We start from the raw sequence: 25,401 nt of genomic DNA on the forward strand, positions 1-25,401 counted from the left end.
ATACAGGAAGCCAACATACTAATTATAATTTGACTAAGGCTTTATTGTAAGTACTAGAAAGATTTTCTGATACATGTCAGATTTCTGAAATCATCATCGCTTTGGACCATTTTTGGAGGTTTCTGAGAGAAAGATTTTTTTTTTAGCCAAAAGTTTCAAAAAAAGCAGCAAACTTCAATCTCTTCAATTTCCTAGAGATATTTACATCATAAGCGCATTCACTCTCGTGAAAAGTGAACCCAAAGGAGCGATTTGGCATCATGTTAGTTAAGACACTGGATTATGAACCCATATTACCCAGCTTCATGGGCCCCCTTCTTGTCCCTTGAATTCCAAGAACAGTTCTGCCTGAGTTCTCTAGGCCAACAGGGTAGGTCAAAACAAGACCTCAGCTGAGCCTTTTAAGGGCAGTTTTCTCATCACTGACCTTTCCACAGAACCTGGGCTTGCTTCATAGTCAGGGAAATGTAGGCATAGGAGGGAATTGAGACACAGATTCCTGAAAATCATTAGCTTACCACTGCTAGGAAGTCAAAACTGAACTTGAAGGCTAACCTACTAAACAAATAAAAGGGATGACTTCTACAACATAAATGTGAAGGAATACATTACACGAAAAGCAATTCAGATACTATTGGGGCTTATTCTTCACCTTCCCGTCCAGCTGATGTCCTGCCTATTTCAGAATACACCTGGCCTGCGGGACTCACGCATCTGTGCCCCGCTCTGTCTGGACCCCTCTTCCACCCAAGAATATCTCCTTCCACTCACTTCCCTAGCTTTCCTCCTATCTTTGCTTAAATATTACCATCAAAGAGAGAGGTCTTATTTAAAATCAGCATCCTATGTGACTGACATCTATTCACAGTAATAGTTGCAAAGATCAGTCAATTAAAAATTGGAACTACAGCTCTTCACCCCTGGTTACTCCCCATGCCTATCTTCTGCTTCACTTTTCTTCACAGTCCATGGGACTTCCCTGAGTGTATTATCTATGTTCCTCATCATTAGAAGATATTTCCATGAAGACTGAGATTTTCCCCTTTTCTTTCTTCCCTACCCCGCGCACCCTCTCCCCTCTCCCCACTGCCATTGCCTTGGCATCCAGAAGGGGCCTGGCAAATAAGGAGCCTCAATAAATATTTAGTGGAATAAGAAATGAATGACTCTTAAAGACATGGTGCTCTACTGAAATAGAGCCACAGATACAGATCACAAACCTGGTCACAAGGGGATAAGGAAGGGAGGGATAAAATGGGGGATTGGGATTTAAACAGACCCTGCGATATATAAAATAAAACTAGCAGAAACCTACTGTATAGCACAGGGAACTCTTCTCAATATTCTGTAATGGCCAATACAGGAAGATAATCTAAAAAGAGTAGATATATGTATACGTATAACTGATTCACTTTGCTGTACACCTGAAATTAATACAACACTATAAATCAACTATATTCCAATAAAAAATTTAAAATATTGGCTAGAACAAAATTTAAGATACAAACACTACTATTTCCCAATGTTTCTCTGTACTTCTTCACACTCTCTCCCTCTATGCCTATCCTCAAATACTGATTTACACCTTGTCCCCAAAAATCATATGGTATTGAATATGTCCTCTTTTCTGGATTTTTTTTTCAGGTATCATAGTTTTATATTTATCCATAGTTGCCATATTTGTGGTTTATTTTTATTGTTGAGTTATATTCCAATATGAAGGAAGGCAGAAAGGAAGGAAAGGAATTATAATGATTTTATTTGTTTAAAGAATTTACTTACTGAAAGATTGGGTCCCTACTTTGATATTGATAAAGATCCTATAATTATTTTCAGATCAAGTCAAGTAAGAATTTTCAAAGCAAAACAATATGAAAGAATCTGATAAGTGTCTGTCCATTCTTAATTTTATAATGCTACCATTTTCTCAAATTTAGAATAAAAATTTAATAAATTAGTTTTGCTATTAATTTGGATTCAGAGAAAATTAGGAGAAAAATTCAAGGTGCTATCTAAATATCTGGTCACTGACAAAAATTATGGATTATATTGTTATGAACAGTCAGGTAATAACTGCTTGATTAATTTATGCATAATAATTTTAACATAAAAAGAAACAAAACCCACAAAATGATATCAGCTTTCTTTATTTTAAGGCATATCATAAGCAATTATTCAAATGGTATACATTATACCAATTTTTTAAACACTTCTTAATGATAATTTATAACAATATATGTAATCAAAGTAAAATGAAACTTCGTTTCTCATCTTCATGTATTTATTTAAAAGCCCACCTCAGACCTTCTTATCCAATACATTGATTAGTATAATTATGAGTACAAATATTTTGACTACCATTCAGTTAATGGTTTGGCTTTTTGTGTTTTTTGTGTGGCACTACTTTTAGACTATTAAATTTCATTCTCCATTGTAATGACTTGTTTTGTCACTCAGAAATGTTTAAAGAAATAATTCAAATGATAAAGCTGAAATGATGAGGATATAGGAAATAATCCACACATGACAAATAAATAATCTACTTATGTTAGTAAAAACAATACTTTTGTACTTGAAGAGCAGATCTTTTTAGGCTTCTGAAGCTGAATGCAGAATGAAGCAGGGCAAAGACCAATAGAGTTTTGCCAAGAAAATGCACTGGTCATAGCAAACACCCTCTCCAACAACACAAGAGAAGACTCTACACATGGACATCACCAGGTGGTCAACACCGAAGTCAGATTGATTCTATTCTTTGCAGCAAAAGATGGAGAAGCTCTATACAGTCAGCGAAAACAAGACCGGGAGCTGACTGTGGCTCAGATCACGAACTCCTTATTGCCAAATTCAGACTTCAATTGAAGAAAGTAGGGAAAACCGCTAGACCATTTAGGTATGACCTAAATCAAATCCCTTATGATTATACAGTGGAAGTGAGGAATAGATTTAAGGGACTAGATCTGATAGATAAAATGCCTGATGAACTATGGAATGAGGTTCGTGACTTTGTACAGGAGACCGGGATCAAGACCATCCCCATGGAAAAGAAATGCAAAAAAGCAAAATGGCTGTCTGGGGAGGCCTTACAAATAGCTATGAAAAGAAGAGAGGCGAAAAGCAAAGGAGAAAGGGAAAGATATAAGCATCTGAATGCAGAGTTCCAAAGAATAGCAAGAAGAGATAAGAAGCCTTCTTCAGCGATCAATGCAAAGAACCAGCAATCCCACTGCTGGGCATATACACCGAGGAAACTAGAATTGAAAGAGACACATGTACCCCAATGTTCATCACAGCACTGTTTATAATAGCCAGGACATGGAAACAACCTAGATGTCCATCAGCAAATGAATGGATAAGAAAGCTGTGGTACATATACACAATGGAGTATTACTCAGCCATTAAAAAGAATACATTTGAATCAGTTCTAATGAGATGGATGAAACTGGAGCTGATTATACAGAGTGAAGTAAGCCAGAAAGAAAAACACCAATACAGTATATTAACACATATATATGGAATTTAGAAAGATGGCAATGATGACCCTGTATGCAAGACAGCAAAAGAGACACAGATGTGTAGAGCGGACTTTTGGGAGGGAGGGAGAGGGAGAGGGTGGGATGATTTGGGAGAATGGCATTGAAACATGTATACTATCATGTAAGAAATGAATCGCCAGTCTATGTCCGATGCAGGATACAGGATACTTGGGGCTGGTGCATGGGGATGACCCAGAGAGATGTTATGGGGAGGGAGGTGGGAGGGGGGTTCATGTTTGGGAATGCATGTACACCCGTGGTGGATTCATGTCAATGTATGGCAAAACCAATACAGTATTGTAGAGAAAAATAAAGTAAAAATTAAAATTAAAAAAAAAATAGAGGAAAACAACAGAATGGGAAAGACTAGAGATCTCTTCAAGAAAATTAGAGATACCAAGGGAACATTTCATGCAAAGATGGGCTCGATAAAGGACAGAAATGGTCTGGACCTAACAGAAGCAGAAGATATTAAGAAGAGGTGGCAAGAATACATGGAAGAACTGTACAAAAAAGATCTTCATGACCCAGATAATCATGATGATGTGATCACTAATCTAGAGCCAGACACCTGGAATGTGAAGTCAAGTGGGCCTTAGAAAGCATCACTATGAACAAAGCTAGTGGAGGTGATGGAATTCCAGTTGAGCTGTTTCAAATCCTGGAAGACGATGCTGTGAAAGTGCTGCACTCAATATGCCAACAAGTTTGGAAAACTCAGCAGTGGCCACAGGACTGCAAAAGATCAGTTTTCATTCCGATTCCAAAGAAAGGCAATGCCAAAGAATGCTCAAACTACCGCACAATTGCACTCATCTCACATGCTAGTAAAGTAATGCTCAAAATTCTCCAAGCCAGACTTCAGCAGTATGTGAACCCTGAACTCCCTGATGTTCAAGCTGGTTTTAGAAAAGGCAGAGGAACCAGAGATCAAATTGCCAACATCCGCTGGATCATGGAAAAAGCGAGAGTTCCAGAAAAACATCTATTTCTGCTTTATTGACTATGCCAAAGCCTTTGACTGTGTGGATCACAATCAACTGTGGAAAATTCTGAAAGAGATGGGAATACCAGACCACCTGACCTGCCTCTTGAGAAATCTGTATGCAGGCCAGGAAGCAACAGTTAGAACTGGACATGGAACAACAGACTGGTTCCAAATAGGAAAAGGAGTGTGTCAAGGTTGTATATTGTCACCCTGCTTATTTAACTTCTACGCAGAGTACATCATGAGAAATGCTGGACTGGAAGAAACACAAGCTGGAATCAAGATTGCCAGGAGAAATATCAATCACCTCATATATGCAGATGACACCACCCTTATGGCAGAAAGTGAAGAGGAGCTAAAAAGCCTCTTGATGAAAGTGAAAGAGGAGAGTGAAAAAGTTGGCTTAAAGCTCAACATTCAGAAAATGAAGATCATGGCATCTGGTCCCATCACTTCATGGGAAATAGATGGGGAAACAGTAGAAACAGTGTCAGACTTTATTTTTTGGGGCTCCAAAATCACTGCAGATGGCGACTGCAGCCATGAAATTAAAAGACGCTTACTCCTTGGAAGAAAAGTTATGACCAACCTAGATAGTATATTCAAAAGCAGAGACATTACTTTGTCGACTAAGGTCCGTCTAGTCAAGACTATGGTTTTTCCTGTGGTCATGTATGCATGTGAGAGTTGGACTGTGAAGAAGGCTGAGCGCCAAAGAATTGATGCTTTTGAACTGTGGTGTTGGAGAAGACTCTTGAGGGTCCCTTGGACTGCAAGGAGATCCAACCAGTCCATTCTGAAGGAGATCAGCCCTGGGATTTCTTTGGAAGGAATGATGCTAAAGCTGAAACTCCAGTACTTTGGCCACCTCATGCAAAGAGTTGACTCATTGGAAAAGACTCTGATTCTGGGAGAGATTGGTGGCAGGAGGAGAAGGGGATGACCGAGGATGAGATGGCTGGATGGCATCACGGACTCGATGGACGTGGGTCTGAGTGAACTCCGGGAGTTGGTGGTGGACAGGGAGGCCTGGCGTGCTGCGATTCATGGGGTCACAAAGAGTCGGACACGACTGAGCGACTGAACTGAACTGAACTGAAGCTGTTTATTCTTATTCTCAAGAGATCCAAATACCATTCCAAAGTGGAGATGAAGATCGTGTGAGCAGATCCTACCTTTATTTTATTGAACTATACTTCCATGTTCAAAAATGAGTATGGTGGAACTCAAATAAAACTCAACAATATCTTTTCATTTTTGAGTTTAGCATACATTAATTTCATGTAAATCATCAAGGTTGTTAGGTCAGTTAAATGGATCCATTTTAAAAACACATTTATTACAACCCAGATTTATTGCAACCCAGCATAATGGTTGGGGTCTAAGAGGAACCTAAGTGATGTCCAAGTGAAAAGTGAAATTTCCTACCACTCTGCAGATGCTTAAAGCAGAATTCATGATCCCAATATCCCTACACATGTGCCAGGAAATATATGACCAAAAATCCTCAATGTGGCATAAAGGCGGGAATAATAAAGTTAAAATAGGCAGTTTTAGCAGGGAAGTTTTTCAGAACTAAGTCCTCGCAAGGTAGACCAACAGGTAAAAGACCAATTCTTCTCAGCAAAATATTTACTCGATGTACTGTTTCTCAGTGTCATCCACAGGGTGGCGAAGAAAGCCAACAGAAGATGTGTGTTGGTTTAAATAGCAAGAAGAGAGACATTTCTATGGTGGCAAGTATCAGATGTATCAGAAGCCAAATCAAAAGGTTCAAATGCTTACTCCATTGTCAGCCGTTAGAAAAATTATTTGCTCACTCACAGTATCCTCCTCTGAATTGTGGGGATAATAATATGACCTATTTCAGAGGCTTGTTGGGAGGATTAAAGCAATTAATATAGGTGAAATACTTAGAATTGTTCCTGGCATAAGGTGACTGGGCTTCCGCGGTGGCTCAGATGGCAAAGAATCTGCTTGCAATGCAGGAGACCCGGGTTTGATCCCAAGTTGGGACGATCCCCTGGAAGAGGTCTTGGCAACTCACTCCAGTATTCTTGCCTGGAGAATCCCATGGACAGAGGAGCCTGACAGGCTACAGTCCACGGGGTCGCCAAGAGTCGGACACAACTGGAGCGAATAACAGAGGGTGACTGTGTCCCAAATGTTATGGATAACTACACCTTAAAAACTAGAAAGCAGTCAAAACAAGAAGTTATGAAACTCACACATAGAGTGTGAGAAATATCAATAACCTCAGATATGCAGACGACACCACCCTTATGGCAGAAAGTGAAGAGGAGCTAAAAAGCCTCTTGATGAAAGTAACACATAGAGTTAGGCAGCACTGCAAGGATTACAGTACTTTGCTGAACTTACAAAGACATTAGATGTTTCACATTCTACTTTGAAAGGCATGAAGCATCTTTTCTGAGAAAATGCTCAGAGTTATACACCAAAGAGAGGGATCAAAAAGCCTGCAGGTGATTCACCTTTGAGGATTATGAAGTTCTCCCATTATGCCTTTAGCTGAAGTGTTTTCTGCTTTCCTGAGTGTCAGTGTGTTTGCATTAAGTTAGACTTTTGTTTTACTTATATAACCACAAATTCCACCTGTAATGAATGCATGTATTGAAATACACTTTCACTAAAGCAGTAGACACATCATTCCAAGTTCATGAATTCAGATTCTTCCTCACTGCAGACAACAACCACTGTTCCTTTGAATCCATAGTATTAATAAATACCTTTTTATGGAGGTTTGAACTCAGAGCATTATGTTCTATTCATCCCCCTAAACATTTACTTAGATAATATTAATGAAGATCGAAAAGAAAATTAGTCACAAAGGCAGAACCACAAAGTGCATTTCTTTGTGCTGATATGTGAGTTGCCTCTAGTAACCAAAGATCAATCCCAAGTGAAGAACAATAACCTAAACTGTGGTGAAGCAGCCAGGATTCTCAGCTTTGGAGGGTTGCATGGGTGGGGGAATTAGTTAAAAAAACTTACTCCTTCTCCTACCCTTAATCCAGTAGAAAATAACTCTCCCAACTAACCATGGGTTAGGAGATGAATTTACATCATGGTAAGATATTACTTATTATCCAAAAGTCAACTTTAAAGTATATCATTTATTCACACACACACACACACATACACACACACACACCCCCAGAGACATTGCAGCTGTGATTCCAGAGCACCAAAACAATAAGAATATCACAATAAAGTGAGTCACATGAAATTTCTGCTTTCCCAGTGCATGTGAAAGTTATATATTACATTATACCATAGCCTGTTAAGTGTGCAATAGTATTATGTCTAAAAAATATATACATACCTTAACTTAAAAACACTGTATTGTCAAAAAATGCTAACCATCATCTGACAATGCAGAGTTGCCATGAACCTTCAATTTGTCAGGAAGAAAAAAATGCAGAGTGTCTGTGGAGCACAATAAAAGGAAGCATGCCTGTACACTCCTCCTTACGTTTACACACAGTCAGCCCTCTATACCTGCAGGACCCACACCAATGACTGATTGAGTCCACAGGCGTGGAAACTGTGGCACAGAGGGCACACTGTGCTTAAGCATCTTACATACAGGACTTGACCAGCCACATCCACATGGGTTTTGGTACCTCGTGGGGCTCCTGGAACCAACCCCCATGGATACCAAGGGATGCTGCTGCTGCTAAGTCGCTTCAGTCGTGTCCAACTCTGTGCCACCCCATAAACGGCAGCCCACCAGGCTTCCCCATCCCTGGGATTCTCCAGGCAAGAACATTGGAGTGGGTTGCCATTTCCTTCTCCGATCAAGGGATGATGACTGTACATAGAAACCACTATCAAAGGGTCAAAGTAGGCAACCTTAACCGGTCCCTTTAGCAAATATTTGCAAAAAATAAAAAAAAAAAAAAGATTCAGTTTTTTTTTTTTAAGTGTAAGCAAAATTCATCTTCCATCATGGGAGGGCATCCAGTCTCTTCATCCATTTAATAAGTTTTGAAGAAAGAGTTCCTTTCCTTGAATATACATTTCCTTTGTTTGATTTTATGAAACATCTTCCTGCAAAGCTATTGATGTATACATTGAATACAATACAACAAATTCCATTAAATACTGGCATTGAACCATTTTAATATGTGTTTAGACTGTTTCAAGGAACAAATAAGACCCAAGTAGTAGTCTTTCCCATTCAGATCTCCAGCCAGCCAGTTCATTTCCGTAGTTTCACCAACATCAAATATGGGGTTGTGCCTTCAGTCTTCAGTTCACTGTAGAAAAGACCACACAATTACCAAAACCGGGCACATAAAACTGTATTGTTATAGTTGGAGTATCACCACCATTACCATCAGCACTGCTGCTGTACTGCCAAGGCTCTGTTAATTGCTTCAGCCTGAGAAATGATGGTTAATTGATTGATTCTAGTTCCCCATGAGACACAGCAGAGAGCATGTTATGGAAGCCTTTGTTGTTGTTTAGTTGCTGACTTGTGTCTGTCTCTTTGTGACTCCACAGACTGCAGCCCGCCAGGCTCCTCTGTCCATGGGATTTCCCAGGCAAGAGTATTGGAGTGGGGTGCCATGCCCTCCTCCAGGGAATCTCCCAACCCAGGGACCAACCCACATCTCCTGCATTGCAGGCGGATTTTTCACGACTGATCCACTAGGGAAGCCCTGCGGAGGCATTACCTTATGTAAATGCATCCAGCTGTAAGAGGACAGGGCGAGGAAGAGGGAGAGTGTATTTGTGCTTCTACTCAGTGAAGACGCGCACAGAGTGACTCGAGCTGGCACGCATAAATCAACTGTTCCCTCAGAATGTTTTAGTTCTGTGGGTTTATCATAGCTTAAACTTCTCAGTGTGTGAATCTAGTTTAATATATATATATACAAATATATGTACCTATTTATATGCACACACATTGATATCTGTGTGCACACATATACATATATATACATATTCATGCATATTTTATTGTTGCTCTTTTGCTATTTTCAAACAACCTGATCGTTAATATCCAGAAGACCATTCCTCTGGTGTTCAGTCCGAGAAACATCTATATGTTTTAATGCTTGAAAAAAAATTCCTTGTTTTTTGTGCTTATTGAAAAATAACACAGAACTCTATTTCATAAGTGATTTAAAAGATTTGCCAAGATACATTTTAAATGTATGTGATTCTTTTTTTCCTTGCAAGAATGGCCACTTTTATATTCCAGTTCCTCCCTAAAGTTATGATTCCATTTTATTTTGGTGACTCTAGATTTACCAAACCATACTACCACTTACATTCTCAAATAACCAATTGGTCAGATTTCATTTTGCAAATATGAGAGCTACTATTATAGATATATCATTACTATTGGAACTTTATAAAAAATCATAAACCAAAGGACATATTCAGTCCAATTTCCCTGCTTCAATTTGGAGATTTTCCCATTTCGCCTTTCCAAAGTCATAAGAGGAAAAAAGTCTTTAAAACTACCTTTATTAATTAACTGAAGCTAAAGAATTGGCCATAAGAAGTCATTGTCTCAAATTCATCCTCCTTGTACCAGCCCGAGTCTCAACACTCAATACAGTCAATACAGAGACCACCTGTTGCTCCCTCCTCTGTTCCACTCTTGGTTCCATTCTCTGCAGGGTCAGAACAGCTGAGACTGGCATGATGCTTCACGACTCCAAGGTGCCCAGTAAGGGAGCTAAAGTTGACCAACCTCCCTTCCCTTGCAAAGCCTGGCTTGCTGTTTTCTTTAAGATTTTTTTTATATGGACCATTTAAAAAGTCTTTATTGAATTTGTTCCAATATTGCTTCTCTCCTTTTTTGTTTTGGTTTTTTGGCCATGATGTATACAGTATCTTAGCTCCTCAAGCAGGGATAGAACCTGCATCCCCTCTGTTGGAAGGTGAAGTCTTAACCACAAAACCAGCAGGGAAGTCACCACGTTTGCCTTTCTAGTCTAAACTCTTCATCTCTTCCCCTCATGAAGTGACTCTATTTTTTTTTTCCGTTGCTTCTAAAATGTAGGCATTTCACCTAATATTACACTTCTTAGGCTTAATTTTTCTTTATTAGATGTTGCAGGGCTACTGGCCAAAAAAGTTAATAACTTAGCATCTAGGGGCCCAGAGATTTTAGAAAGCTTGATCCCTAACGGCTCCATCTCTAGTCCCTAATTACATACATCATTAGCAAAGTGAAGCATGGTTGCAGGGTGTTTTGAAAAGGGCGATAGATCTGCCTGAATTCCTAGACTGATGCTAATCATAGGGGACCTGATTTCTTCATGTCAGGCACTGTGCAGAAGAGAGTTTCAGAAAATGGGTTTCTGCCCTAGAGAGACCAGACGGGGAAATTTAAAAGCTGCCAGAACAGGAAGTTTTTAATCACTTTCAAAATGATTCATGTAATTACAGACTATGTTTTCTTTTAAGTGATAATTTCATGGAGTATTATGGAAATGAGATTTGAACTCAGAAGCCTTTTTTTTCCACCGACCTGTCACTTCAGATTGTGTCAACCTTAGAAAGTGATTTGATGGTTTCAGCTATCATTTCCATTGCGTTAGGGGTCATTATCACGGCTTCATTCACTCATTACTAGGTAGTTATTAAAGACACTTGTCCTTAACAATACAGGAAATAAAGTGGAAAATAAAGAACTATTCTTGCCCTCTTGACATTTACAATCTCTTTGATTTGAGATACGGACATGGAAATTTAACTAAATATACACTTTTTATGATTAAAATGCCTATCAATGGCACAGAAAATACAAGCAATGGAGGGACAAGAATGGTAGAGGGGGTAATCTGTACTGTTTGGAGTAAGTGTTGAAGCCAAGACTGGGCTTGCTTTATACCAAAGAGGAAGGAAAAGACACCTAAACTTATTCATTCATTTACTCTTAACATAAGTATTCATGCATCAGATTTCAGGGATTCAGTCAGTGCTAAGCAAGATCAATACAGTTTCCATTCTCAAAGAACTGGGAGACAGACAGGAAACACAGGATTACATAAGTATTCACGGATTGGATTCTTACTCAAGTGGGATGAATGTCAAACATGTTCAACAGGGGTCACAAAGTCAGAAGGTGGTGGGGGAAGAAAGGCCTTACCTTGTAGAGACAGCCTTAGATACCTTCGTCCTAGGAGTTTCGGGCCAGAACGCCACCTTGGTTTTTAGTTCTTTGTTCTAAAAATTGAAAAAAAAAAAAAAAAAGATCACACGGGCAGCACCTTTGCTGGCCCCACGCTCAGTAATCCTGGTTGACCCACCACCTACATCCCTCCTTAGCAGTCAATTTGCTGTTCCAGTCATTCTGTTAGAACACAGAACATAAGCTAGTTGAGAGTCCCTAAATATCACTTCCAAAACCACACACCTCGAAAAATGCCTAATTTACCAAGGGATTCAAATTTAGTATTTTGGCTTAGCTTCTGAAATTCAACAGCTGAACTCTGTTTCATTTTTCAGTTTCTTTTATATGGACAGATGCAAAGAACTTCATGAAAGAACTTTATTAAAGAACCTTTTGAAAGATATTCATAATATTGATTACATATTTGTCTTTCTGGTGCAATCTCTTGATTAGAAACTCCATGAACACAGACAGGCACCATCTGTTCTTTCAGTTCATGGAATCCTTAGTCTCAATTTTCTCATCGAAGCCTCTGTTTCTTCCTCTCTATACTAGTGCTAAATGATACACAGCCTGTCTATCTTATATAAGGTGGAAGAAACGTAGCATATGATCATATTTCAAATCTGGATGCACCCTTGGGCTTCCTTGGGTTTATCTGGACCTATAAGACAAGGTGAAATGGGCGAGGTGGAAAAAAGGGATAGAAAAAGGATGGAGGTACAGTTTTGAAAGCATAAGCCTGAGATCAACAGTTTTAACATCCCCTGGGAACCTATTAGGACTGCACATCCTCAATTCCCAACCAAGCCATTGAATCTGAAACCCAGGGTGGCCAAGTGATAGGTTTTAAGATATCTGCTCACATAGGAGAGCCTACTGGACTGAAGGAGTGGTTTTCAGTGTTGGTTGTATATTGGGATTACCTGGGAGATTTACAACCTACTGATGCCTGGGTCCTACACCCAAAGTTTCTGTTTCATTTGGTTCCAGTCAGTGTTCTGGAGGTCTCAAAACTCCACAGGTGATACTAATGTGCAGTTAAGATGAAGACCCACTTAAAGGAAAGCCAAGACAAGATATGAACTTGGCACATTCTCATCCCTCAGCATCTATATGGAATAACAATGAAAAGATGGAGCAAAATTCTTCCTACATGAATCATTTCACTGTGATATTTCAAGAGTTAAGTGCCTAAATCTCACCCAGGAAAGGTATTTCGAATTTGACAAACTGATGATAAAGGTGTTCCTTGTATAATGGAGATAAATTGAATATACATTCCAAACAAGTGCCTGCATTTATCAGGGCCAAGTACAAGACTGAGAAAAACTCCTTTCTGTACAATACTTTATAAGTCATGAAGTACAACTTGAAACTCAATATCATGATGACAACAAGCACTGGAATAAAAATATTGCTGTGGCTGGACAAGTATGTAGAAATTATTGGGTGTTTTCCCAAACAAACTCCTACTTTCTCAAGTTGTTAGGTTCCAAAAAATACACAAGTGTAAGTGTTATCAATTTAGACTGTCTTTATTTTCACGTATTTCAACTTCTGTGGTGATTTATTTCATCAAATAGAATTAGGTCTTTAATTTTTATTCATGGGCTTTCATATGCTTTAATTATATCCTTAGTTTACAAAATTATAAATTAATGGCCAGAGTAAGTCCACCATTATTGAGTCTACCCAAGGATAGTTCACTGAAACAATTTTCCAGAAGAACTGAATTTTTGCATACTTAAACTGCTAGCAAAACAGTCTTGGAAGTAAATTAAATTTTAGGGATGGTGGTGATTACATAAAGTAGGATACTCTTCAAAGTCTAGAAAATGGAGTAATTTCTTAAGATGCATCTCCGTATGAGCAGGTCATTAGTGAAGATGTTAGAAATGCATGAAATGTAAGATAAACTTCAGAGCTGTAAATTAAGATGATGAAGACATGCCAAGTAGAAAGAAAAGTAAATAATTTTGGCAGAGTTAAGCAGAAATTTCCTGTTGAGACTTAAAAGAGGTTTAAAATCCTCAAAGACTGAAATGAAAAAAGAGAGCAGATTTAGATGAGTGAATTTTTATTCCCCTTGTGGAGGGAGAAAAAAAATCCTTGCTAGGTTAGAAAAAAATATTTGTTTTCATGATTCAAAACTCTATAAAATATGAAAAATATTAATGTAATAGCTGTGACAATGGCTCAAATACATATAAATGACCCTGAAAACTTAACATTATTACTATTCATTTCTAAGCATATATGCTAAGTGTATAGAAATAAATATTTCTAAATTCATATACCTATGTGTATATTGACACACATGCCTATTTGCACACACACACACACTTATTTGATCACCCAGATAAGTAGATAGTGGGGGAAGAAAAGCATGTGCTTCAAGCCAGGAAGACTTGAATGCAGCTGAGTCATTTTGAACAAGTGTCTTAATTTCTCTGAATCTCAGTTTATTCCCTTAGGGAATGTAGTAATTAATAACTTTCACCCAAAGTAGCTTTGAGGATTAAACAAAATGAAATATGCAGCATGCCTTCAAAGAGACACGTGTGTTGATTATGGATAAGAAAAAGATGCTGTCTCTATGGTTTAGAAAGTTGACATCTTTAAAAGGATTGTTCAGCTCTGGTGATCAATTTTTCATAAACAGAATCAGCTCACACTGTTATTTCAAAATAGGTCATGATCTCAAGTTTGTAATGCAAGACAGGACATCCCTTCACATGTCACCCCAGTTTAAGACCTTCATAACAAAGTACTGACCAGGGCTAGGCTAGAAACAGGCTCACTCCAGCTCAAGCACTCACTCTATTCAGGTACCTAGATCAAGACCACAGACTCAGAGACGCCCTTCCTGACGCCCATCACTTTGTAACTGCCGCATTGTTTTGCTCTTCTTGGAGCAGTTAGCCCTCCCTAATTAAGCTGTGCTTTATTTGCTCATGTATTTATTGTACACATCTTCAATTAAAATAAAGCTAGATGAGATCAGGACAGTCTGTCCTGTTTATCCCATATATCTACCTCTTGGAACATTTCCTGGTACATCATAAACACACAAAACTACTTGCTGAATAAATAAATTAATGTGGCTTGGATGAGTTTTATTAAAGCTGAAATGGGCATTATAACATTCCCCGCAGGGCAGGAAACTATTTACCTGCTGAAGATAATACATTTCAAAATCACAAAGACATTCATCAATACCGCTATAATTTGAAGACTTTTTATGTAAAAAAGTGTTAAAAAATAGTAGTTTGACTCAGCTTCATACAGAGAATCTTAGGCAGTACTGAGAGATGCTGTCTCATCACTGTGGAGTTTTCTTAGAGAAGAGGCTATAGGAATGGCAGCCTTGTATAGACGGACTGCACGCAACCAAGAAGTTTCATGAAGGGAATGCAATCTGTTGCTTCCTCCTATTACACTGAATGACTAGTCAGCAATTATTTGCTAAATTTGAGGATATGGAAGCAATACAATGGGAACAATACATTTTTCTGGTTTGACTATTACACCAAAAGGCCAATTGGCCTTAGTAGTGTATGGATTGCCAGGTTACTTAGGACAATAAAATTAGCTTTGGGGATGATGCAAATAGAGACACAACTAAAGAACATAAGACTGACTTAGAAGCAGTAGCACCACTGATGCCCTGACTCTGTGAAGAGGGCTGGCACTTCATTAGGGATGACCAGAGCCTAACACCATAATGAAAGATCAAAGAAAGACAACAACCTCTCCAGCTGAAAGGTACTACAGATTATGATGGGATTCCCAGGTAGCTGAAATGGTAAAAGTCTACCTGCAATGCAGGAGACCCAGCTTTGATCCCTGAGTTGGGAAGATACCCTGGAGAAGGAAATGGCCACCCACTCCAGTATTCTTGCCTGGAAAATCCCATGGATGGAAGAGCCTGGCAGGCTACAGTCCACGGGGTCGCAAAGAGTCAGACACGACTGAGTCATCGCTGAGTGACAGATTATGATAATTAAAGCAGAAGGAGCCAAACAGGCAGATACACCACTGGAACGGATTCCCAGCATAGAAATTTAGCCTAGGATACACAGGCGTTTCACTTAATGAAGGAAGGCCAGACTGCTCAATAGGGAAACGACTAAAACGTTAGATCCCTACCTCACACCTGACCGCTTTGAAGTACAGGTAAACTTGGATCGGAGGGAGAATCCCAGCTCAAAATGGGAAACTGAACACTTGTGTTTTTCATCTCAATTTTCTTAGATTTCATTAAAACAACAGCAAAGGATTTTTAAATATTGAAATCCCTTAAAAATAAAGAGGATAAAAAAGAGGGCTATTAGCAGGTCAGAAATGTCAGAACTGAAAGACTGAAAGCGTGCTGAAAGTGCAGCTGTGGCCGCTGAAGGAGATGTCTGATCCAGCAGACACAGAAAATTGGAGCACGTATCAACAATCTTCAAGATGGATCTGGTCTTTGAGTTACCAATTCTGTTTCTAAAACTTTATCTTCAGGAAGGAAGCAATTATACAAATAATCAGTAAAATACTCGTACAAGTACGTTGAGTTCATTGCTGTTTACAAAAGCTATCCTGGAAAGCAATCCAACAGTAGGGATGAATTAGATTATTTCATAACAGTACAGTGGAAACTTTGGTACAGTGGAAACATTAAAAGGATAATGTTAATTTAATTTGACTGGTAAGCAAAGACCTTCTTGTTATACCTTAGAATGGCCTAAAGGCCTTTTATGATCTAACCCCTTAGATTAGAAGCACCCACAATGGCCTCCTGTCTGGTTACCTGACATGCCCTACCACCCAATTTCCACAAAGTTCACACTGAAATTCATTTTTCTAAGAGAGTCTTCCTACCCACCAATCTAAATGGTCCACATATACTCCTCCACCCCGGTGTCATTGCCCAGAGCATCTTATCCTTTTCCTGCAGAACCTTTCCATGATACTGTTAGTTACATGTTAATGTATTTCTATCTGTCTCCTTCACTAGATAGTACGTTCCAGAGAGCAAGGCTCATGTCTATTTTGTTTAACACTGTTTTCCCAAACTTAGTGCCAACACCACAGTACCCACTCAATAAGAATTTACAGACTTAATTACAGAATTAACAACATGGAAAAAGTTGATGAAACAAAAGTTTACAATAAAATGGTGTCATATATAGTCTGTATCTTTAATATATGCACACAAGTATGTAACAGGCACAAAATTCCGACAGAAATAGAGATATACATAACCGTGCTGAATAACTGCCCGTGGGCAGTATATTTGAGTGATTTCTTGTTATATTTGCTTATCTGTCTTTCCTACTTTGTACAGGATGAATGAACATATGTTAATTACGTAAAAAGAGAAAAATAGTTATTAAAATAGGTTAAGAGAAAATATTTATAAATAACATTTGCCAAAGGCTACTATGTAAGAAAAGCTGTGAGGAAATGCCTTCAGAGACATTTCTTCGGAGGAAGAGGCTCTAATGTGACCTGAATCACATCACCGGATGTAAACCGACAAGCGGTTACGGGTGCTTGAGTGGACATCGATCTGAGCCAACTATCCCACAATCACTACATTTTTCAGCTCCACAGAGCTATGAGCCTCAAGCAAACAGTCCCCGATAACCTAGATTAGGTGAGAATCTAAGGAAAACCCAAGATTCCATGAGCTTACCCTCTAGAATAAAGACAACGGTGGTCCTCTAGGAAGGCAGAAATGGCAAGACAGGGCGATGGCTACAAGACTTAAGGTGCAAAATATTTACCGCCTCTCTATGTTACGATGACTTTTTTCCTTCTGTTTGAGAAAGCAGAAAGGATGTGAAGGTGGGAGGAATGGTGAGGCGTGTGCTGGGAGTCAGATCACCGCGCTCCTCTCTGGCCTGTCCGGGGGAGCAGCACAGCTCCAAAAGACGAGGACATTTCCCCGGAAGGCAGAGCAGCTCTGTTTTCCACAGAATAGCACAGCATGACACACAGAGGGTCCACAATACTGAGGGACGAAGTAGAAAAGGTGAGTAGGCCCAGGCGGCCCGTGAAGAGTCACTCAACAGAGACAGGAGGGGTGACACTGCGCACCAAGCAAAGCTGGGAGGGAGGCACAGGCGTCCTCAAGCGCTCCAACGACCACGAGGCTTTGCTGTGCTTCCTGCGAGCGGAGGGGCAGCAGGGGAACACCACCAGCCTAGGGCTGCAGCTGAAAGCCTAAAAAGGGCTTCCCCATCAAGAGGGGACGCAGTGAAGTTGCTCAGTCGTGTCCGACTCTTTGCGATCCCATGGACTGTAGCCTACCAGGCTCCTCCATCCATGGGATTTACCGGGCTAGAATACTGGAGTGGGTTGCCATTTCCTTCTCCAGGGGATCTTCCTGACTCAGGGATCAGACCCGGGTCTCCCGCACTGCAGGCAGACGCTTTACCGTCTGAGCCACCAGGGAAGCCAGCCCAAGATGGGATGAGGGCAGAAAATCACGGTGTATCACAGTCAATTATAGATTCATGATAAGTTTTAAAACACTGAAACATAAGTAAATTTCTATTAGGTTCTTGAAGTCAGTGAGCCCTGAGGCAAAGCTTGCATGCCCTGATGGATGTGGACGAAGAAAGAGGAGGAGAGAAGACATCTCAGGATGTGGGGAAAGAAGAAGACAGCAAACCTGACTCTCTGGCTGAGCTGATCTCACACAAGAGGGTCCTGGACCAAGCTTCTAATTCAAGTCTACATGGAGAGATAGTACCACTGATTTCCCCAAGAGAGAAAGGATTTCTGAAAATTTGAATGAACCTTTAGCAATGACTTAATATTGATGTGTGTGCAATCACTCAGTCGTGTCCAACTCTGCAACCCCAGGGACTGTAGCCGGCCAGGCTCGTCTGTCCATGGGATTCTCCAGGCAAGAATACTGGAGTGGGTTGCCATTTCCTTCTCCAGAGGATCTCCCCAACCTAGGGACTGAACCTGGGTCTCCTGCATTGCAGGCAGATTCCTTACCATCTGAGCCACCAGGAAAGCCCAAAGTATTGATAATAAATAATTATTAAGAATACATCCCCAGCAAAGCTCTGATTCTTATGCATAGAAGATGAACACACATTCACAAAAAGACACTCATAGACAGACACAGACACCTGCATTCACACAAAGACACAGACAATCACAGTCACACAGACAATCACACAGTCACACACAATCACACAGACACACACATTCACATACAGACATACTTGGACATAGTGTCACACCGGTACACCATCACACAAGGAACTCACACACAGGCATGTCACATACACACAGAGGACACAGTCATATACAGACTCACAGGTACACTGAACATACACACACTCACATTCACACTGAAACATACAATAGAGGCCCTCCTTACCTGGGCTTCCAGTATGTTAACTTTTTCTTGCAGATCTTCAATTCTCTTATCTTGTTCTTTTAAGTTATTTTTTAAGGCCTCTATCTAAGAATTGAGAAATAGAAATGAAAAAATCTTGCCAGACAATGAAGAATAGTTCCTTAAGTTAGAAATTGTGCCGGTTTCTGTGGTCAAATAATGTTTATCAAATAAACAAAATTAAATCCCGAGCATTAGCAGACTCAGCAGGCTACAGAAAATAGCAGGACAAATTGGCACCTGGGGACAAGAAAGCACACAGCTGGTGCGATTAAACATTTTAATCTTTAGAAAACCCGTTTAAGCCAAGCTCAGCAGGATGCATCCTGTAGGAAGCAACCCGGGTCCTTGTCTGTGACTCGGTCCCATAATGCTTTCCTCCTGCAGAAGCAGAGGCCAGTGGACATGGCGGAAAGCCACAGCCTGGCACAGGGCGACTCCCTGCAGCAGAGATCTGGTCAACCAGAAGCATGTTATGGTAAGCCTGCTTTGCTCTGGAGGAACATCAGCTAAGAGGCAACGTGGGGGTGATGGGGAGGTGGGGTGATGAAGTCCAGGATGATGCCGTGAGAGAGGAAACATGTGGATTCCAAGGCCACTTCTGCCATTTAACTACTGTGGACCTCAGCCTTCTCATCTGTAAAATAGGATGCCCCCTCCATCCTCCCTGGCTCTCAAATTGCCACGACTCAACTCTCTGGCCTTTTGGTGAGATCTAGCCAACCAAGTACAAATGCTGCAATTGTGTTAGAAAGGCATTTGCGTTATTTGGAAGGACTCCATTTAGAAACAAATATTATATAGCAAACAAAAATGAAGGTCTGGTTTTAAGTCTAAAGCAAATTCCCAAATCAGATCAATATAAATATTGACATAAATTGACTGTGCAATTCACCATCCATCTGGCTGCCATCACAATGACCTCTCTCACTTGCTGAGATGTTTCCAGTGAAGAAGGGCCAGACACATCCCTGTGCTACCCCCTATGTAAATTAACCGTTTTTCATGAAATAATGAAAACAGATCATTTCTTCCCTAAGAAGGCTGAATCTCAATCTAAAAAATCTTCTAAAGAACAGTGTACATTACCTGGCTCAGAACACTGTAAAAAAAAAAAAATCACTGAAACCTCTAAAGAGTAAATATAATTTCCCAAGTATGTTCACTGAGAACATCACAGGTGTGGGCAAAGGGACAAAAGAGGACACTGAAAAGAGAGCCATGTCTCATGGGAATAAAAAGGAAATGTCAGTGGGGAGAAGGATCTCAGTTGCAGAGTCCAGACAAGGCGCGTGTATTTGGTCTTCTCACTGTAAACATAGCATCTGCCAGAGAAACACACTTGATTAACCTGACCTCCTGGATGACACTGCGCAGGTTCTGATGCTGGGAGTGAATCACAAACTGCAGATGTGAGATCTGCTCCTGGAGGAGGGAAATCTCCTTTTGAAGATCCTGGCAACTGGAAATGCAAAGGAAAAAAGAAAGATTTGCTAATGCATTATACCGCTATTTTTACAGCTGTGCCACCTAGCTCTCCTCCTACACTGCTCTCCTACTGGGCAACGTGCGTGTAGGATGCCTTACGCCAAACAAGACACATGAAGACAAACAGCCACGAAGCAGCCTCTGGTTAGCTCAGACATGAACTTGAATGTGAAGATCAGTTCATGTCAAAAGCTCCTCTGGGGCCACCTGTGACTTCCCTCCTTCCAGCAGGTAGCTGAGTCAAGTTGGACTGAGCCAGATGAAGCACTTACGTAACTAATCTATCTCACCTGTGAGAGCACCCGTAGGCCTAGCAGCCATAACAGACAGATAATTACTGGGATAGTAGGATTAGAACACAGGGCCAGGAATTTTCATATATATCAGAAACCAGTTTTCAGGGATACAGGGTTTAATATATGTAGTGAATTGCCTGTGTTTGCCTTTTAGGGGAGGAGGAGGAGTTACTTGTTTTTGTTAGTTTAACTACCTGTAAATAAGGCAAGAAAAAAAATTAAATTCTGGCTAATATTTTGAGTGCATATCAACCTTGGTGAAGAAAGATGAGTGAAGTTTGAATTTAGATTATTCCTCCTTTCCCAAAGCTCCATTTAGGTAGCTGGTATTGATTATACAGCTTTGACTATTTCTCTTCTTTTCAATATTATGAGAGTTTGAGGCAAAACGCCTTGTGGCAAGACCACCAAACTTGGGAGCATTGTGACTTTGGAATCACACTATCTTTCTAAGCCTCAGTACAACAGATATAATAATCCTTACCTTTACAGCACTACAAGATTGCATGGTACACTTTAAGAGGTAAAATGAATGTACTTTTGGAAAATGAGTTTTTACAAAGTACTATTTTATTTCAGCTTATTATGGCTTTACAATTAGTAGCCAAGATCCAAGGCAATCACAATTCTGACTTTTTATAGTCTACAAATATCACAAAGGTCATGGAAATTCATGTGACAGTACAGAACTCGTTCTTATTTTTAAAAAAGAGTTTCCATTGTTTTACATCCTGTGCTAAAACACTGCTTCTCAAACTTAATATGTATTGGAAGATCTTATTAAATTGTCAAGAATCTTACTAAATGCATACTTTGATCCAACAAGCTGGAGTAGGGTCTGAGAGTCTGCAGTTCCAACATGCTCTAGGTGTTCCAATGATTTTGATGGTCCCTGAGCCAGCCTTTGAGTGCTCTGAGTAGGATAGTACTAAAAACTATGGTTCACCCAATAATGTTTAATATATAATAAAGTTGCTTAAAACCAAGTAGCTTTCATGCAACTTGCAATATTTAAGACAATCTTAATTTTCCCCTTGTTCAGTCTTGTTTAAGAGAGTTTTAAAAAGAGTTTGTTTTACTGTAGAAAAAATTGCTATAGAAAAAACTATAGTAAAGTTTGCACAAGTACAAATGATGTATAAAGATAGCCATCATTATTTATCCTAAGGAATGAAATAATTTCTATTAAAAGTTCTGTATAATTACATACCATATATATGTCATAAAATATACATAAAATATAGTTTATTATTGTCCACAACTTTAAAAATGGAAACAATCTAAATGTTCATCTACAGAAGACTGATAAAACTAATTATGCTATAATCACACCACTTTTATTTTACATTTACATATATACAGCAGAGATAGACCAACAGACAAATTATATCAAAGATGATGTTACAGAATATTATTTTAAAAAGATGGTATTTTCAACAAATGATATGATAACTGGACACTCACAGGAAAAAAAGAAAAAGATTAATCCTAACCTCACCTCATCAGAAAGTGAAGAAGAACTAAAGAGCCTCTTGATGAAAGTGAAAGAGGAGAGTGAAAAAGTTGGCTTAAAGCTCAACATTCAGAAAACGAAGATCATGGCATCCGGTCCCATCACTTCATGGCAAATAGATGGGGAAACAGTGGAAACAGTGCCTGACTTTATTTTGGGGGGATCCAAAATCACTGCAGATGGTGATTGCAGCCATGAAATTAAAAGACGCTTACTCCTTGGAAGGAAAGTTATGACCAACCTAGAGAGCATATTCAAAAGCAGAGACATTACTTTGTCAACAAAGGTCTATCTAGTCAAGGCTACGGTTTTTCCAGTGGTCATGTATGGATGTGAGAGTTGGACTATAAAGAAAGCTGAGGGCCGAAGAATTGATGCTTTTGAACTTTGGTGTTGGAGAAGACTCTTGAGAGTCCCTTGGACTGCAAGGAGATCCAACCAGTCCATCCTAAAGGAAATCATTCCTGGGTGTTCACTGGAAGGACTGATGTTGAAGCTGAAACTCCAATATTTTGGCCACCTGATGCGAAGAGCTGACTCATTGGAAAAGACCCTGATGTTGGGAAAGATTGAAGGCAGGAGAAGAGGACGACAGAGGACGAGATGGTTGGATGGCATCACCAACTCAATGGACATGAGTTTGGGTAAACTCTGAGAGTTGGTGATAGACAGGGAGGCCTGGTGTGCTGCAGGTCATGGGGTTGCAAAGAGTCGGACACGACTGAGTGACTGAACTGAACACCTCATCAAAAAAAAAGTTCTATGTAAGATAAAACTGGGGACCGCAAAAATTTAAGAAGATAATATAGAAGAGTATTTTAATGAATTTGGAATAGAGAAAGATTGTTAAAATCCTGGATTGGCAAAAAAGTTCATTTGGGTTTTTTCATATGAACTTTTTGGCCAACCCAACAGGACTCAGAACAGCATTAACTGCAAAGGAAAAGACTAATAAGTTTGACTAGACAAAAACTTAAAACCACTGATCATCAAATGAAAGCTAATCAGATAGCCTCAGAATCTCAGTAACGTAAATGACTAATGAAGGCACTGTATCCAGAATATATAAAGAGCATCCATAAATCAAGGGCACGGGAACTCAGCAGAAAAATTAGGAAGTGACTTGAAGCACTTCACAAAAAGGATGAGGTGTGGATTTATGGACCAAAGAGGCACAGAAGGCAAACAGAAATCTGGCCAATAGCTGGTGCTAAGGTTCAAAACTGCTCCAGAGAGAAGAGGGAAAAAGAGAAAAGAAGAGGGAAAGAGCAGTCAGACTCAGGACTTTCCTGGGGGACAACGAGAAAGAACTTGGATGCTTTGCACAGCCAGGCTGGCTTTAAAAATTCATAAAATATGAAAATACTGTATATTAGTAAAGGTAAGTATTCAAAATGGTCTGATTTTGTCTTATGATGACCCAGAACTTGAGGACCAAATGCGAAAAGTGTTTAGAAGGATGGGGGTAGGTAGATATGCTCCCAAAAATATAAAACTCGGGGACTTTCCCTGTGTATTTCACAAGAATATTACTATTAAGCTCATCATAGATAAATAAAAATCAAAAATGGGTCTTAAGATGGAGAAAAGTGTTTCTGGAAGCACTCTTGAAACCGTAGGGCTTTCAGAATTATCTGCATCACACACTAGAACAGTGATTAAAGGACGTCACAGAAAAAAATCTCCCTTAAGCTTCTTCAATAAATATAAAACCCAGTCATCCATTTAAGGTCTTTAAATGTGAGAATATACTAAATAAGCCACCATTTGAGCTCCCTTTAATCACTGTTATTTATCTTTCAGTTGAAGCACTCAGTCTTAATATTAAGATGTACTAAAGCAAAATATCAAGAAGAAATCTAACATAGACCAGGCCTAGGAAAGGAGGACAAATGTCTGTATCCAGGATTTATGCTGCCTCCCAATGACTCAATATAAATACAAACTCAGTATTGAAATTATTGAAAAACTTCCAGGAAGATTCAAAAGATATGGTTTTCCCCCATTCTTCCCAGTAAGTACAATCCCAAACCTGAACATTATATATGAACAAAAGCAAGAAGAAAGATAGGGCTTCCCAGGTGGCTCAGTGGTAAAGAATCTGCCAGCAGGATACAGAATGCCTGGGGCTGGTGCACTGGGATGACCCAGAGGGATGGTATGGGGAGGGAGGTAGGAGGGGGGTTCAGGACTAGGAACACATGTACACCTGTGGAAGATTCCTGTTGATGTATGGCAAAACCAATACAATATTGTAAAGTAAAAAAAAAATTTTTAAAAACTGAAATTTATAAAAAGAGAAAAAGAAAAAAAAAGGAATGGGCATCCTGCAGGCTGGCCTCTTACTCCTCAGGCTCCTATCCCTTTCCAGATCCTGCCTCCTCCTTCTCCAATGGTGCTTTAATAAACATAGTTTCTGAAAAAAATAAAGTAAAACAAAAAAAAAACCTAGTGGAAACTTTCTATGTATCTACATAAACTTGTACAGCTTAATCAGAGTATCATGCTCCTTGGTCTTCGCCTGGAATTAAACAAAATCAAGCTGTTAATACTGAAAAAAGAAAAAGAATCTGCCTGCAATGCAGGAGCCAGAGGAGACACACGTTCAATTCCTGGGTCAGGAAGATCCCCTGGAGGAGGAAATGACAACCCACTCCAGCATTCTTGCTGGGACAATCCCATGGACAGAGCAGCCTGGCGGGCTACAGTCCATGGAGTTGCATACAGCTGGACACAACTGAGCACGTGTGTATGTAAGAAAGATGGAGAGAAAAGGGAAGACCGGTGCGGGACCCTGGGATCCAGGGAACAACGTGAGGATGAGTTCCCAAGGCTTTCTCTTTGAAGATCCCAGACTTGGAGCTGAGAAAGTCCACAGCCTGGGAATGGCAATGGCAGCAGACTAAAAAGCCCCAATTAAAAGAGAGGAAAATCTTGGCTCTATCCTGATGAAGAAGGGAACTGAGGATGCTCCCTCAATTCACCATGGAGAGAGGGTGAGCAAAGCGCCATT

At 39.8% G+C, this 25,401-nt stretch overlaps 1 protein-coding gene across 2 annotated transcripts in view; it reads right to left on the reverse strand.

The window, feature by feature from the left end:
• CCDC68 (coiled-coil domain containing 68) overlaps nucleotides 8,638-25,401 on the reverse strand; it is a 60,503-nt gene continuing 43,739 nt past the window's right edge. For both annotated transcript variants that reach the window (XM_018039766.1, XM_018039767.1), the window contains 4 exons: nucleotides 20,448-20,553; nucleotides 19,074-19,157; nucleotides 11,657-11,733; nucleotides 8,638-8,804 (listed from right to left, as the gene is read on the reverse strand). In XM_018039766.1, coding sequence (XP_017895255.1) covers nucleotides 8,747-8,804; nucleotides 11,657-11,733; nucleotides 19,074-19,157; nucleotides 20,448-20,553 — 325 coding nt within the window. In that variant the 3' untranslated portion in view covers nucleotides 8,638-8,746. The remainder of the gene's footprint in view (nucleotides 8,805-11,656; nucleotides 11,734-19,073; nucleotides 19,158-20,447; nucleotides 20,554-25,401) is intronic.

Source organism: Capra hircus, chromosome 24 (assembly GCF_001704415.2).
Source record: "Capra hircus breed San Clemente chromosome 24, ASM170441v1, whole genome shotgun sequence".
NCBI lineage: Eukaryota > Metazoa > Chordata > Mammalia > Artiodactyla > Bovidae > Capra > Capra hircus.